Source organism: Schistocerca gregaria, chromosome 1 (assembly GCF_023897955.1).
Source record: "Schistocerca gregaria isolate iqSchGreg1 chromosome 1, iqSchGreg1.2, whole genome shotgun sequence".
NCBI classification, from domain to species: domain Eukaryota; kingdom Metazoa; phylum Arthropoda; class Insecta; order Orthoptera; family Acrididae; genus Schistocerca; species Schistocerca gregaria.
This window is the reverse complement of record NC_064920.1, coordinates 976506056-976523981: the sequence shown is the minus strand read 5'-3', so window position 1 is coordinate 976523981 and position 17926 is coordinate 976506056. Positions and strand designations below refer to the sequence as shown.

At 39.1% G+C, this 17926-nt stretch overlaps 1 protein-coding gene across 5 annotated transcripts in view; it reads left to right on the top strand.

Annotated features, from left to right (window-relative positions):
• The window catches only part of LOC126277228 (major facilitator superfamily domain-containing protein 6), a 217166-nt gene that overhangs the window by 156563 nt on the left and 42677 nt on the right, over positions 1-17926 (top strand). For all 5 annotated transcript variants that reach the window (XM_049977341.1, XM_049977345.1, XM_049977340.1 and 2 more), the window contains 3 exons: positions 10258-10609; positions 17031-17221; positions 17325-17461. In XM_049977341.1, coding sequence (XP_049833298.1) covers positions 10258-10609; positions 17031-17221; positions 17325-17461 — 680 coding nt within the window. The remainder of the gene's footprint in view (positions 1-10257; positions 10610-17030; positions 17222-17324; positions 17462-17926) is intronic.

The following is a 17926-nucleotide window of genomic DNA, read 5'->3' as shown; positions in this document are numbered from 1 at the left end:
ATTCGCAAAGAATTTGATACACACATGCTGTTCTGTTCATGGATCCATCATAAAATCACTGCACACCAAACACAGAGTATTATGGAAATCACTGTGGACATGCAACAACTCTTCCCAGCTGAATGCCACTCCACACACTGACTCATCGGGTATGCAGCTCTTGAAACCTAATGGTGCAAAGATCTACTACTCCTACTTTCCAGATGGCAGCACCAGTCCCAGAAATTTTGCAAAAGTGCTGTGACCAGCATCAGATGTTGAATGATTACTGTGAAGGGCACAAAGGTGCCACATACTTGTGTGAGATAGCATTATCATTACATGAGAGCTTGAAAGGGGCTTCTTTGTGGGTCTACATCTGGCTGCCTGATTGATTCATACAGTATCTAGATCTGTGGGGTATTCAGATGTGACAGTGGCCTGATGTAGGACCCCCATGGGAAGATGAGGACAGGCATACTCAATGTCTAGCTTCCAGTAATCCACATCTGACAACCACAAGGGAGGGTTGCTTTGCTGGGCACCAAGCACATCGTAACCTCTTCACATTAGTGCATTCCATCTGAGAATAAGCTCCCAACACATTTCTGTGTCATCCTAAACCATTGATCAGAGACTAGAAGTATCCAGATTAGAGTGTTGCCATCCCATGTGTAGGCTGATGTTAACACCATGACACAAATGACTGCATTTGGAGTGGTGCCATTACTGGTAAGCTTAGACTGCTGATGAATGGCATTGCATTGTGTTCAGTGATCAATCTCTGATCTGCACTGCTGTGGGTGACCATTTTTGGTGAGTGTGGCAATGTCCTGGGAAGAAGTCCTAATGATCCGGACTGCAGTGTTACTCCTGGTTCCATAATGTGAGGAGCCTTTGTGTATGACTCCAGGCCACAGGCTGGATTGAGGGAACTCTGACAGACAAGGGAGAGACCCGGTTAAAAGTTTATGCCCACTTGTGATGCTGATCTGGCCCAAAGATTCTCACATGCTGCCTCAGTTTCTATATTAGTGGATTTGAGTTTCTTGTAAACTGTGACAAATGCACCACCCCCATTTCACGTCAGCCTATCTTTCACAGATATACATTTATATTATTCCAAAAATCTCATTGCTGCAATTTAAGATTTGAGCTTCACAGCTGTCTCTGGCTATTTTAGACTCTGGGACTACATTGTGAATGCTTTGGCAGTTGATCGCTGGGCTTTTAATCATTTCATATGAGTAGGATTAGGAGGATTTATCTGGGTCTTTTATAGATATCATGTCTGGGCTGGATAGAAAATCAGCAAATCGAAAGAAAACAACCGTTGTGTGCCTTTCATAGAAGCTCGGCCACCTGGGTGGCAGCCTACTGTATGCACTGTTCCTCTGACCCAATTAGATGGAGCCTACTGTTCTCAAGTCCAAAACGTCATAGCTTAGCTTGTCACAGAACTTCCAAAATCCTTTGTTTGAGTCTTCTAATTGGCTCAGCTTGATGACTGTGAACTTTGTTGAAATTTAATGAGCAAAGATGTTCTTCTCAACAGTCTCTGACAGTCACTAGAATGAACAGGCACCGTTTGTTTCAATGTGTGCCACAATCTGCAGTTGTTTGTACCTTGTTCCCTCAGTAACTGCCAGAACAGCCTCTTCAGCATATTGAATGAGGCCACCAGATACACAAATGGAGAGGGAAATTGATTTCTCCTGTTCCTTGCTGCCGTTTCCTTAAGGGGTATCATTATTCAAAACACTTGAACTGTCAGTGATTGACATGCCTACCCTACTGCACTTGCTAGCCCATACATGAGATGCAGCAGGCTTCACTAGGGGTAAAGTTTGTCTCACTGAGTCAGTTTGTTTCAGACTGATAGGTTTGGGGGGTGGATGTAGTTACCTGATTTCCCCCTTATCCCTAACTCTACTGTACATGGCCACTAGACCTTCCACTGACATTCCACTCAGTCAACTGGACTAATGTTGAAAGATTCTGTACTTCATTTAGGGGAGACAATATCCATGAGAGAGGAAAGTACCTTGGTACCTTTGGTGCATGGCTGTCAGAAATTCACCCAACATATCCATTCAAAACAGCTTTCCATTGCTTGACAACAGAGTGATTTTCTACTGGTCAGGAACAGTATCTAACTCAACCCATGCCTGAGTAAGCATTCATGGTTAGTGAAATATTTATCTGAACATCAAACAAGTTACTTTCACGACCTCTATTTTCTTGTGTTTGCCACTTCAGGTTTTTCAGTATTTCTGTGTCACTTTTACTTTGATTGAACAAAGCTGTCACCATTCAGGATTCCCATCTTTGTTTACAATGAGTAGCACTATTAGTCATATTTGGTACTCAATCTATACAATTGATAAATATTCTAGAATGGATTGCATGGGAGTTTTATAACAATATTCTTTGTAGACTGATTGCATTTCCATTTTTTTCTTCCAGCTAAAGTGTACTGCCTACTATAACTGAGCCCACATGGTCATTCTGTTTCATAACCACACAAGTTGTTACTCACAGTTATTTGTATAAGCTGGCTGATTCCAATTGGGGCTCATTGCTGTTGTAACAATAGGCTCGATGTTTTTGCATTTTGTGTAGTATGCAATTTTACAAAATGGTTCAAATGGCTCTGGGCACTAAGGGACTTAACAGCTGTGGTCATCAGTCCCCTAGAACTTAGAACTACTTAAACCTAACTAACCTAAGAACATCACACACATCCATGCCCGAGGCAGGATTCGAACCTGCGACCGTAGCAGTCGCATGGTTCCGAACTGCGCACCTAGAACCGCGAGACCACTGCGGCCGACAACAATTTTACATTCATGAACATTTAAAGCAGGTTGTCACTCTTTACACCACTTTGAAATCTTACCAAGATCTGACTGAATATTTGTGGAATAATTTAATGTTATAGACAAAAATCTACTCACCAAGCAGTGGCAGAATGCACATATAAAAGAGAGTTGTAATTAGGCAATCTTTCAGAGCCAGTGGCTCCGAAAGCAATGTGTGTGTTCTGCCTGCTTGGTGAGTAGATGTTTTATCTATCCAATTAATTATTTTGTCAATAATTCATTGAATATTTGTAGAGCTTTTTCCGGGTAGCACTTCATTACAGATAACTGCATGAAGTCTGAGATTATTAATGTAAGATATTGTCTGCCAGGTCATTAATAGCAAGAGTACAAACACATGTCCCTGGGGCACATCTGAAGTTACCTACAACTGTCAATAATTCACCATCCAAGATAATATGCTGTAGCCTTCCTACCAGGAAATCCTTAGTCCATTCACGAATTTTGTCTTATACCCCATGTAATCAAACTTCTGTTAATAAGCTTTGGTGTGCCACTGAATTAATTGATTTTGGAAGTCAATAAATACTCGCACCTACGTGACTACCTTGATCTGTGGCACCCAAAATGTAATGTGAGAAAAGCATGAAGTGTGTTTTACATGGTTAATGTTCCCATAATCCCTGCTGGGTGACATGGAGGAGGTCATTTTGTTCAAGGTAACACATTACATTTGAGATGAAAATGTTCCAAGATTCTGCAACAAGTGGATATCACTGACACTGAACAGTAATTTTATGGGTCACTTCTGTACAAATTTTCTTGTATACAAGAGCGACCTGTGCTTTTTTATAGGTACTGAGCACAGATTTTTGATCAAGGTATCTATTGTATGGGGCACAACCAAAAAGTAAGTTTCCCAATGTTGTTTCCTTTAAAGTACACATTTAGCTGAGGAAATTCTGGATGTGCAACAGATCTAAGGTGTGAAAATCAAATGCCAGCTGGACAAGTCCCACCTGGTGCCAGTACTTCAGCAGCAGTGCACCAAAATGGCATCTCTTATTCATTCTCCTGCCACCTGTGAGGTTTGGTCAGTGATAAGGTTCCTTGACACACAAAACATAGTGTCCATCAAAATTCATCAGCAGCTCTGTTAGGTCTATGGGCAGAACATCATGAGCAAACAGATGGTGTGTTGCTGCTGTAGGTTTTTTTCTGAAGGTTGTTAAAGTGTCCATCGTGAAGAGTGCCATGGGCAACCACCCCTCATCAATGATCACCAGGTCGAGCTGGTGCAGCAGTGCGTCATGGAGAAACATAGCTTTATGATTACTGAACTCAGCAGCCATTTTCAACAGAAGTTGTGATCCTTTTTGCTTGAAACTGTCACTAAGCCCCTGCTGTTCCGAAATTGTGTGCCAGGTGGCTGCAAAAAAAAACCTGACACCCAAGCACAAAAGGAAAAGCTTTGAGCAGCACTGATATTTCTGCAGGAGTATCATGATGGCGGTGATGAGTTCCTCGAGGGGATTGTCATGGAAAATGAGACATGAATTTCTCACTTGACCCAGAAACCAAGCAGGAGTCTGTACATTAGAGTCGCAATGTATCTTCAGTTAAGATGAAATTTAAACAGACTGTGTGATGCAGAAAGTGATGTGCATGGTGTTCTGGGACAGGAAGACATACTGCTCATTGACTTCCTGCCCAGAGGTGAAACAGTGAATGCTGACCATTACTGCGAAACAATGTGGAAACTGTGATGTGCCATTCAGAACAAGAGTTGTGGAATGCTTACTGGAGGTGGTGTGCTGCTCCATGAAAATGCTTGTCCTGATACAGTTCAGTGCACAGCACCAATACAGAAGTTTGCCTGGGAGCTGTTTGATCTTCCAACACACAATCTTGATATTGCTCCCAGTGATTTCCATCTTTTCTTGCACATCAAGAAACTTCTGTTCTCTGGCCAGTGTTTTGACAATGACAAAGAGCTGAAGATGAAGATGACTGTTACACGGACTGGTTCCATTTACAGCCTGCAGCCTTGTATGACACAGGAATATAAAAGTTGATCCCATGATATGACAAGTGTCTCAATTCTTTTGGTTAATGTCAAAAAACAGCTCAAACTTTGATTTACCTGTTGCCAATAAAGCTTTTCATGTAATATGTTGTCTTTGATTTTTTTTTAAATAGGGAAACTTATTTTCGGAATCTGCCTTGTATATTATGGTTGGAAGAAGGGCTAACTTGACTGAAAGTTCTGTATAGAGTCCGAGAGCGAGTACACTGGACACTTGGGCCCTGCTCAATTTCAGCAGTTTTTCACCACTACTGGCGTTAATATCTACACCACTCATTTTTTCAGTTATGTGACAATTACACTCAGGCAGTATTCTTGGAGCCTCCTTTGTAAAGCAACATCAGGAAACAGAGTTCAGCATTTCTGCTTTTACTCTGCTACCTTTTTTTTCCATGAGTGTCCAATTGCCAACTTTTGTGCTACTGATTAATTATAGTTTTTTAGACATTTCTAAAAATCTTACCCTTGTATCTGCTTTTCTTCCAAAATAGTTTTATATGCTCACTCCAGCTTTGTCTCTGTAAATTATATTGTTGTGACTGACTCACCATAACATCTTTCTGTGCTTCACTGAGTGTACTGTTAATTGTTAGGTAATGAGATGGTAATTTTTTTTTTTTTTTTTTTTTTGAGCTTTGTTAACTATTAGTATACTGAAAAAAAGGTGAATCATTGGCCTGTTGTTTTAGGAGTCAGTGTAAAATTGTCCATTGTGACTAAATAGTACAAGATAGCATGAAATTAATTGGAGTTTTTTTCGATAGGTTAGACATTGCAGGATGACCAAATGAGCTGCATTCTTTCAAACTCCAAGCAACCAACCTTGAACATGACAAGAGCTGACCGTAATGGTCTTCATGAGCTCTGTAACAATCCTCTTATCATAGCTCTGCCAGCCGACAATGGAAATGAGGCTTTTATTATGGAATAAGTTAATTATGACGTGAAGATCCAGTTGATGCTGGAGGAGGAGACAGATCGTAAACTACCAAGAACCCAACATCCTGAATAATGAGGAAGATGTCAGGGCTTCTCAAGAAGATAATGTTATTAAAAAACTCCTCTCTCGGGCACCTTGATGAGTTACTTTGTATGGCCTACCCAAAGTTCATAAGAAGGGTACACATGTATGTCCCATCATGAATGCCATTGGATCACCAGATTACAGGCCCACAAAACATCTTGTCAGCCTCCATACTTTGCTCATTGGTTATTTTGGGCACCATATCAAGAATATGGCTGACACCATCATCTCAGAGGAGGAGATATGATGGTAAGCTTTGATTTGGTGTCATTATTTATGCACATTTCCATTAGAGATTTCATAGATCTACTCTCCCAATTATTTGACAACACTATTATGAATTTCTTTACTGTGAGAAATCCATGTGGACATGGCTCCTGCAAAGCCTAATTGTTTTTATCATTTATATGGTCTCATGAACATAAAAAGCCGGAAGGATTCATGGACCCCATCAGCAGCATTTCTGATAACATCAAGTTCATGATAGAGGTGGAAACTAATGGTGCCTTGACTTCTTTTAGACACTCTCATCAACTGTAAAGAAAATGGGTGTCTTAGAAACATTGTTTGCTGGAAACCAACCCACATGGACCATTATCTGCATGCTACCTGCTATCATCACCCTTTGCAGAAAGGTTCTGCTCTGAAGACCTGGTTGCATCACGCAGAAGCCACTTAGGATGCTTACAACCTTCTGAAGGAATTGAGCCACTTAAGAAAAGTATTTGAGGAAAACTGCTACAATAACTGCCAGATTTTGCAAGTCATCTTGCTGAAGAAATGTTCATAGTAAGCCCCCAAAGGAGGACACAAAGAAGCTTCCATTTTTGCCATTCTGTGGCTCAATAACATGAAAGGTTAGTTGACCCCAAAAGAGGCACAAAATTGGTTGCTCTTCAGGGCCCTAGCAAAAATTTGACAACTAATGAGGGCTGTGAAAGAAGATGTAGGTCTCTGAAAGCCAGGAACATATAAGATATCATGTGGGTGTGGACAATTTCATGTCAGACTGACTGTTTGTACTATTGAACAGTGCTGTGTAGACCATGAGAGATGTTTTTGACTGCAACATCCTGAGAAATCAGCAATAGCAGAACATGCTCTTGAAAACAGGTACCATATTGCATACACAGACATCTAGGTCAACATTATAAAAGAAGCAATCAAGATAAAAAACTTCTGACAGTACCCTCAATAAAGACAGTGGCCTGCAGCTAAGCACAGCTTGGAATCCAACTAAAAAAGGTTGAAGAGGGTGTAACAAGCATGCAACAAAAACATTATCATATATGGCACTGGAGTGAGCACCAGTGATTTCACTGAAGGCAGTGTGGCTGTATGAGGACAGCAGCAGTAATCATTTGACACCACTTGAAAATGGCCAAGGAGCCCTCAGTCAAAAGCTCTGGATTTTAAACCACTTTACATAGCAGGAAGCTTCAGAAAATTTTATCCAAATATTAAAATTTTGTGCTATAAATTCAGTCAATGGTCACCATGACCTAGGAGTAGCATCTTTCACAAGTAGTTAAAATGTCATGTGTCCTAGGCCCAATTCCATTGCTTAAATTCTGAATATAAATCATCAGCAATGGCAACCAAAGACTTATGGTATAAGGAGACACTCACTGGCAACAGCTTTTCCAAAGAGGGTGGAGTGTGAACTGAGGTTGGGGACACAGTTTTGCCCATGAGTGGGAAACCTCCTAAAAGGCAAAATACTGAGCAAAGATATACAACATGATGAAGAAGGCAATGAAAATCATTGCTTTAAATGCACATGGTTTATATCCACAAGAAATGATGCTGTGACTGAAAAATTGTCATGATGGTTTCTCCATTGGCAAAAGAATCTGGATTAGTCCCCAATTTGGACCTCTTGGAGGGGATGGTGAAGGCAGCAGTGACCATAAGATGATGATTGATAACCAGCAGAAATGTAATATTCAGTGAGATGATGCCTCCAATGTCAGAAGTCTGAATGTAGTTGGGAACTATAAAATCTGAAGAGAGAAATGCAATAGCTCAGTTTTGATACAGTGTGGGTCAGTAAAGTGAAATGCAAAGAAATTGAGAATTTCTAGTCATATGAATATAGGATAATATCAGCAGCAGTAGAAAATGGTGGATTCGGTATTGCATTGTACTGCTTGTGACTGTGACCCATCCACCACTCGTATAGCTGTTTATTTCAGGTGGCTGCCTTCCTCACTAGCTTACTATATGTGCCCTGGGAATCACAGGTAAACAATCTGCCATGCACATAAACATGTGGGACTGTTTCCCTGATAATCTCCAGCAGTTGTCTCGTTTGCTGGTGACATGAACCTTGCAACAGGTGGTGCTGCCAGTGGTAGCACTACATTGCTACTGCCAATCACAAGCCTCCTGACATTGCTCCTGTATCTATTCACAACCCAGCTATGAAGGTCACTTTGTGGCTGTTCTAAAGCAGTCCACATCAAGTCACTCTGTGGCCAAGAGCTGGCTGTCTGTGATTCCTCAATAAGGAGCTCGCTTCGCTGAGTGCACCAGTCCACATTGGGAGCCACTCTGTGAGCAAGTGCCAACCATCCACAGACCCTCAATATGGAGGCCCATTTGCTGAGCACATCAGTTGCTCCAGGATCAATGCTGATTACATCTCATGGTCCCTCCAGTCAGAGTCCATGCTGGCTGGCTGTCAACTGCTGGCCACTCACCTGGTGCCTTCGCTGCATCATTTTGCAGGACATCACTTCTGACAATAAAACCAAGCTATTACCTCATGGGACACCACCTACTATGAACTTCGCCCAAAATCAAAGACTGAGGAGCACATCACAGAATGTGTGTCAGTGGTGGGCCATCTCAGAGTGCCAACTTTGCATTGCTTCAGGGGACGTCACTTCTGTTATTATCTCAAAGCTCTTGGCTCCGTGGGACATCATCCTACCACCGACTGTGGCCAACTATAACTATTGCCAGACATATCAGTATGCATATAAATGGGAGATCTAGTGTTTAAGTCAGGAATTAGAAAGTACTGTACAAGAATTTGTATCAGCTAAGGTAGAAGGCATAGATAACATCCCTGAATATTCAAGTTGGTTTGTAGGATCTACGAGTCTGGAGACGTACCACCAGACTGTTGGAAAAATTTCATCCACATAATCTTGAAGTTAAGTGCAGGCAGACATGAGAACTACCTCATATTCAGTTTAATAACTCGTGTGTTGAAGTTGCTGACAAGAATAATATGCATCTGTTAGATGATAATTAGTTTGGCTTTAGGAAGGGTAATGACACCAGGTATGTTGTGCTGAATAACGGAAGCAAGTATTCAGAAAAATCAAGGCACTTTCATACAATTTGTTGACCTGGAAAAAAGTGGTGGACATTGTAAAATGATGCCAGATGTTTGAAATTCTCAGGAAAATAAGTGTAAGCTATAGGGAAAGACGAGGTAATACCACATGCACAAGCACCAAGAAGGATGTAGTCTTTCACCCCCATGGTTCAATCTATGCACTGAAGAAGCAATGATAAAAACTCAGGGTGACAGGATATGAATGATAAGATTTGCTGATGACATTGATACCCTCAGTGAAACTGAAAGAGAATTACATGACATGTTGAATGGAATGAACAAAAAAATTAATACAGAATATGGATTGAGAGTAAACAAAAGAAAGAGTATAATAATGTGGAGTATCAGAAATGAGATTAGCTACAGACTTGATATCAAAATTGGGGACCATCAAATTGAGGAATTCTGCTGCCTTGAAAGCAATTTAAAACATGACAGATGAAGCAAGGAGGACATAAAAACAGGTTAGCACAGCCAATGACAGCATTGATGGCCAAAATAAGTTTACTAGTATCAAACACTTGACTTCACTGGAGGAAGAAATTTCTGAGAATATACTTTTGTAACATTATGTGGAAGTGAATCGTGAACCGTGGGCAAACCAGAAAAGAATCAAAGCATTTGTTGACAAGCAGGATGGAGAGGATAATATGAAAATTTCTGTTTTATTTGAAAAATATGTAGAGTGTACAAAAATGCAGGGGAAGACATTGACCTGAATTTAGCTTACAAACCACACAGAAGATTGATAATCCAAAAAATTAAGTAAGATTGTTACCTAATAACCAAATGTCCAGATACAATAGACTTTCATTTGCCTTAGTGTCAACTGCTACTTCCCATTATATGACATACCTTATGATAAGTACAGCCATCCTTTTCCTTCAAGAAAAACCAAATCCCCTGTCTTCTTAACTCACAGTTAACCTTTGTTACCAATGTGTGATTGACTGTTGTTAATTTTCTGATACAACTGTAAATGAAACTTTCTTTTCAGAGTGTACATAATGAGACAAAATGTGGTGATACGCAAATTGTGCTGTGTGACTGGACTTGTGATGATTCTTTTAATGGAACTGGTCTTCCTGCTGTTCTGTATACAGACAGTACAACATCTTCTCATGCAAGCCTTCATTTGTGTCTGACTGTAAACAATGCAACATTTTATCCATTTCTCATGGACCCGAGAACAAGCTGTGATTTTAGATGTGCTATGGATAAGAACAGCAGCAATGACTGTCTGTATGGTACAGCAGCATTCTGGATATTTGTGGTTCTCATGTCCTTGGGAACAATTGGTTTCAATGTTTCAAATAGTGTAAGTGATGCCATCTGCTTTGATGTTCTAGGTAAGATATTTTTTTGTATATCAAATCTTCCATTTTAGGTTTACAGTCCAGTAGATATTTAACAGTGAAATACTATGGAACAATCAGTTTTTTAATGATTTATTTATTTATTTGTCCATGTAAATCTCTTTTACAGTACATATATTGTACTAAGGATACTGGACAGAAAACCTTTTTAGCTATTGGTTTTTCAAATGTCAAACATACATTATTTGAATTTTTATAACAAATTGGATCTATACAGTTAATAATTACCATTTTTTAAAATACTGTATATTTATAACTTATTTCTGCATTTAAAGATACAAATTACATTTTTTTCTTGCATAAGATACTGAGAGATTGAATAGTAGCAGTTTTTCAGAAGGTAGGCTGTCACAGACTTTTTAAAGCTTTGTACTTCAGGAAGAGATTTTACATGTCTTGGTAATCTGTTGTAAAGTTTTGTTACTGCATGATATACATCTTTTTGGCATAATGTGGTGTAAATGATAATTAAATGAAATCCTCAGCTGTCGACAGGTGTTGTTGACATACCTCGATGGGGACAGCTGAAAATATGTGCTCCGACCGGGACTTGAACCCGGAATCTCCTGCTTACATGGCAGATGCTCTATCCATCTGAACCACTGAGGAGACACAGATAAAGAGCTTCCCGTGTGACTCACATTCCCAACTGTCCACAATCTACATATGTAATGTTCCTAATAGATAATTTACCCATCCACTCATTATTCGCACCCACTTAATGTGTCCTGAGTGGCTCGGATGGATAAAGTGTCTGCCATGTGAGCAGGAGATCCTGGGTTCGAGTCCTGGTCGGGGCACACATTTTCAGCTGTCCCCATCAAGGTATGTCAACAACACCTGCCGGCAGCTGAGGGTTTCAATTAATTATCATTTATTCTAGAGAAGCTGCATGGTCATCAATGGTATCTGTTCTTTTGAGAACAGTTTCTATCTTCATATGTAGTTAAGTGGCTACCTGGCCATTGCCCTTCGTCTGTGTGAATGCACACAGGTTGCCCGAACTCTTATGGGAATCGTCACCTTGGTGGGCATGAGTAATGAGTGGATGGGCAAAGTATCTATTAGGAACATTATGTATGTAAATTGTGGACAGTTTGGGATGTGGGTCTCATGGGAAGCTTGCAAGGGGTAAGCTCCTGCATTCGAGCCATTCATCTGTATCCTTGATGGCTCAGATGGATAGAGCGTCTGTCATGTAAGGATGAGATTCCAGGTCCCAGTCAGGGCACATATTTTCTGCTGTGATTATTTTTCTATTTTCTTTATTATTGTTCAGTGTTTGACTTTTAATTCCCACCATCATGTTTGCTCTTCAATTCGTCTAATCCCATATGTCATAGAGATTAAGTATCAGATTCATAATTAGTAGTCTGTTGCAGCTGGCTGCATTATGTTACAATAATTTTCCCAGAAAAATGTGTATTGTTATTTTACAGGTAATTTCTATGCTTTCCCTATCAAAACTGATGATATGTTTACTTATTTATTTGCTTTTCACAAATGTTCTGAAATAAACATGTGAAAAATGCAACCATAAATAAAATCACTTTACCAAAATAGTTACTGACAGTAGTAAAATGAGGGCACATGTGTGCTCAGCCCCCCCCCCCCCCCCACACACACACACAAAGTTTAAAAAATTCTCGTAGAGCTGAAGAGAAGAGCTAAGAAAGGAGACAAACAAATATGTTGTAAAGTAACTCATTCAGTGATTCATTCATTCATTCAAATTCTGTAGATCCCATCACAAAGGAGAGCCCAAAGGGAAGTCAAAACAACATACAACAAAGAAGTGAAACTTCCTGGCAGATTAAAACTGTGTACCGAGCTGAGACTTGAACTCGAGACCTTTGCCTTTCGCAGGCAAGTGCTCTACCAATTGAGCTACTCAAGCACAACTCACACCCCATCCTCACAGCTTTAATTCTGCCTGTACCTTGTCTCCTACCTTCCAAACCTCACAGAAGTTTGCAAGGTGCCACATCTAGTGTATGTGTTTCGAAATGACCATCACTAGACTAAGTAGTTTCTGTGCATATTTCCTCAGTTTTTTTCACAAGTAATGGTCCTAGTGATTATTTTGATGTTATTAATGATATTCTCCATAGGTAAAGTTTTGGAGATGATAGCAAAATAGCTTCCTTATGATGGCCAGATTGTTCTTTTGAGGTTAGTTGTCATTAATGAGGTTTGCCACTGTTTTTCACATGTCTGGAATTGGCTCATTGATTTGCTTTTTGCATATATCAAACCCTTTTTTTTTTTTTTTTTCACTCAGTGCAGCAGTTGAACTCATTCCACGTGCTCCTGTGAGTGATGCTGCCAATCTCACCCACCTCAGTACATCCTGCCACTTTGTTGACAGAAAATGTCCAAAAGTGGCTTATCTGTTCTTGCAATTCTCTCTTTGTTTCATGAAATCAATCATGAAGAAAACATTCCATTCCATTGCAGATGCCTGGGTGAGGATGAGTAGACACTTACATTGCAGGAACTTCAATGTTGCCTCCTTCATCCCCGCACTGTGACAGAAAGGTGATGGAGGGCAGTAAACAGGCTTTTTTCTTCCACTGTTGGTCAAGGTGTTAGTCAATCTTGAAATTTTGTCCCAAAAGAGGCATAATACAAAATTTCGAAATTTTTTGGACTCTTATTGACATTTGTTTGAAGATTTATGTGATGTTTCACCACGATGAGAGGTTGGGATTGTCAAAGCTTCACACTCTGCTGGTGGTGGGGGAGGAAGTAAAGACCACAGCAGAGGATTATATGTACCTGTCATGTTGATGTCTGATGGCTTTTCCTTGGTAATTACTGGTGTGGTTCTCCACTTACTACCATCAACAATCATTTGCTGCAGCTTGGGGATCCAGGATTTCTTCACCTTGATTTATTTTATTTATTTATTTATTTATTTATTTTTGTGTTCCATAGATCCTTGCTGTGAGTGTATTGCTAGGATGTAGAACATGTCAGATTATTACAGTAACAACTGTACCTAAGTGGTCATGAGGCTTACAAACTGAATCATATATTAACAGATACATGATGTTCAAGTGTTTAAACAACAAAACAGGTTATAGTTGTTAAGCAATTTATAAGTGTTACATTCTAATACATATAAAAAGCATTCTGTTATTAATTGATATGCTAGTGCTACATAATCAGTTCTTATAGGAATGCTTAAAATTAAATACATTGTACTAATTGTTACACACTGTCAAAAAAGTCTTGTGAAGGATAGAAAAAACTATTCAAAAGATAAAGATTTATGGATTTTTTAAATATACTCATATCCTCAATGATTGATTTAACATGAAATGAAAGTTTATTGTATACTTTTATGTTTGAATAATGTGCTACTTTCTGTACCATGCTGAGATTTTTTGTATCTTTCTGAAGATCATGTTTACTTCTTGTATCATTACCAAGATATTCACTGTTTGTTTCGTAAATTGTACGATTATTGTTTACAAAGCACATTAGTGAAAAATGTACCGAGAAGGCATGGTGAGGATCCTGAGCTGTTTGAGTAAGTTTCTGCAAGAACATCTGGGGTGCACTCTAGCCATAATTCTGCTGACTCTTTCCTGTGCATTAAAGACTTTGTTTGCTCATTACTCATTACCCAAAAATATGATGCCATATCTCATAAGTGAATGGAAATATCCTAGGTATTTCAAAGTCACACACACATGAAACTGAGAGAATGGCAAATGCTGCTGAGTTCAGTATTTTACATAGGTGAACTGACCAGTTTAAATTGTTCTTTATGTGTAATCCCAGGAATTTGTAAGACACTACTCTCAATATTTCTTTGTCACCACTTTTCATTTCAATATTTTCCTATTTTTATTTGCTGTTTGAAACTGAATGAATTGAGTCTTGTTCACATTAAGTGACAGACCATTTGAAGTGAACCAATCTAGAGCTTCTTTGAAGACAGTGGTCACAGTGTTCTCTTAACTGCAATTGTTTGTTTTGTCAATCATAATCACAGTGTCATCAGCAAACAGGGTGAAGTGTCATACAGCATGGCAGATCATTGATAAAGATGAGGAAGAGTAAGGGACACAGCACTGAGCCTTGTGTCACTCCACATTTTACTGTGCCCCAATCAGAGCAGGCACGTGCCATTGCAAAATTACTTAAAACTGCCTTCTGCTGTCTAGATATGACTGGAGCCACATCCTTACCTTACCATTCAATCCACAGTGCTCAGTCTTTGTAAGCAGAATTTTGTGATCTACACAGCTGAATGCTTTAGACAGATCACAGAAGATTCCAACTGGTGACATTTTATTGTTTATGGATTCAAGGAGTTGGGTGAAAAATGAGAAAATGGCGTGTTCAGTTGAAGTACCCTTTTGGAATCCAGACTGATTTTTATTTAGGATTTCATTTTTATTAAGGTGATCCATGATTCTCTTGAATATTAGTTTCTCTAGGGTTTTAGAGAGACTTGTTAACAATGAAATTGGCTGGTAGTTGGAAACATGAGCTTCATCACCTATTTTGAACAGTGGTTTCACAATTGCACATTTAAGTCTCTTAGGGACAGTAACTTGATTTTCCTCTTCCTTGTTGAAGCTGTTGTCATGTTTGTGGACTTGTGGTTTCCCTGGACAAGTATAACTTCTCACCATGGAAAAGAGCTATCATGCCCACTTGCACAGAGAAGCCATAGAAATTGCCAAATGACGGCAACTTCATCAAGAAAGTTCGATGTCTCAAGGTGTAATGACAAGGAAAAAACCTTAAGATGCTGCCACAGCCGGTAAATATAATCTGCAGGTGTGAGCTTGATTCCAGTGTGCCACCAGCAGTGGGGAGTGAAGCTTTGACAATGCCAGGCACTTGGGATGGTGAAACATCAGAAAAATTGTCAAACTTCGGCCAGTGTGCCCAAGACAGAAGGCAATTTTTCTAATTACATTACTGGCAGAGTTGCACTCAAAAAATCTGCTTACAGCTTCTAAGTGCATACGTTAACACATTTGCTGCCAGGCAGCAAAAACAAATCTGAAAACAAAGCTAACATCAATGCAGTTTGGCAAATTTTATAGCACATTGCAATGCAGAAACTCAAAACATAAGTGTAAATAAAAAGAAACAGACATGTGATCATGTATCAAGAGTAGTTGCTTGAGAGTGAGTTAATGTGGGAGGGAAGGGAAGGGAAGGGAAGGGGAGGGGTACGGAGGGACAGCATGGAGATGATTAGTGAAGATGCAGTAGATGTAAAGCAAGGAAACTAGAGAGAGTAATGAAAAGAAGATAGTGTAAGACTGCTCATCCTTTGGCTCACTTTTGATTCTTACTACTGTCCCATGTCCAGTTTTTGTATCCCTCTCCTGTTTGGTTTTAGGAAACCAAACAAAAACCACATTTGGTGACACTGCCTCTGTCTGGCTGCTTGACTTTGGACACACACTGACTGATGGGCTAACTTCAGTGCTAGTTAACTTGGAGCCAGCACAACATTTTTTTTCCTTAACTGTTACATCTCTGTGCAACCTACCCATAAAAGCTTTGCTACTTCAGACTCCCTACATAAAGGCAGGGAAATCTGGGAGATGTCCTCCTCCTGATTTTCTTGAAACTTTACATGTAAGTAGAACATGAAAAAGTATTACACATGTTTTTTTTAGCTGCTAATATGCTGATTTAGAGAGTAAAATGCATCCCTACAGTTGACCCTGCAAAACACATTTTTACACATTTATTCACTTTAAATCAATATTTTTGAATAAAATCAAATCAGAATTCTTTATAATAATAAATTGCATTATACAATAGTGAAATTGACCACAGGGGCTACTTTCCTTATCTTGCAGGGGGTAACATCATATTTTATGAAGTACACTTTTGTAACAATAATTGATAAACTAACTCTAGAAACTAAAAAAAAAATTACAAACTAAATGATCAAATAAGGTTGACATGTTTTTGAATTTTCCTTAGAAATGCCCCTGTGTGAGGTAAAATACACCTAACACCACTGAACAATTTTCAGTGTCCCAGCTAGCAGTTTTCCATGATATTTCGTGTAATAGTATTTTTACAAATACAGATATTTATGTATCTTTGATTTGACTTTGTAAGAGGCATGTGTGGATTGTGGCATTCATTCTGCAAACATTTATAAAGCATGTCTTTCCACTTCAGTGTTTATTATTAAGATCAGGTACTGTTAGTGCAGCCTCAGTAGGCCAGAATTGAAAATAAATTTGTAAGGTTCGAAACTACTCGCCTTATATAAATACTGCAACTGTTGACAGAATCATTAACAAACACTTTAAGGAATTTTATCAGTTTGCTGCAATTTAAAAATTAAGTTAATTTTTATTTCTGATTCGTATCTGATATGAGTTAAATTTTTGTTATTCAGGTAGTGGTTGTGAAATGAAATATGGAAGGCAAAGAGTTTGGGGCACTATTGGATTTGGTGTGACAGCTCTGATATCTGGCTATGCTGTTGACTGGTGGTCAGGAGACAGTGGACTGAAAGATTACACACCAGCATTCATTCTTGTATTAACATTTGCTGTCATTGACCTATACTTCTGTACAAAACTGGAGGTAAACAGCTTTTCATGATTAAGAATTCATGAACCATGGGCCAACTTGAATGCTCATTACAACCATCATAATATTTGAATGATGACCATTTGCTCTATTACAGCTTCCAGTGATTCCACGATCAGAGAGTATTTTTAAAGATCTTAAGGGGCTGCTAAGATTGAAACACATTTTAGTATTTCTAATGTTTGCAACATTAGCTGGAATTGTAGACAGTTTCATCATATACTTCCTGTTTTGGTGAGTTGTGGTAATACAAAGACACAGTGTAAAATGTTTTAAATGTTATGGATACATCTTAACAGTAATAAGCCTGCATCTTTGTGTCATATTTTAGAATCTAGTGTCCACAAACTTATGAGTTTTGAGAGATCTCAGTTCATAGTACACCTGAATATCATCTTGAAGATTCCTTTCAACATACTATTGCTCTACTACTGCAGTGAAAGAAAGGTAGAATTCCATCCTCAAGATGGTGAACTTTTTGTTGGTGTCTTTTTGTACTTGCATAAAGCTAAATGTATATGCAAGGAGTTTCAAAAGGATCATGACGTATTTGATGTCATGAATTGTGGTGCAGTGTGAAGCGAGTTAATGTTGACATGTTTCCAGTGATTACTAAATACGTGAAACTGATGCATACTTCAGTATCCTACACATTATATGTGGTTTCTTGCTGTGTTAAGAGATGATTCTCAAGTTGCA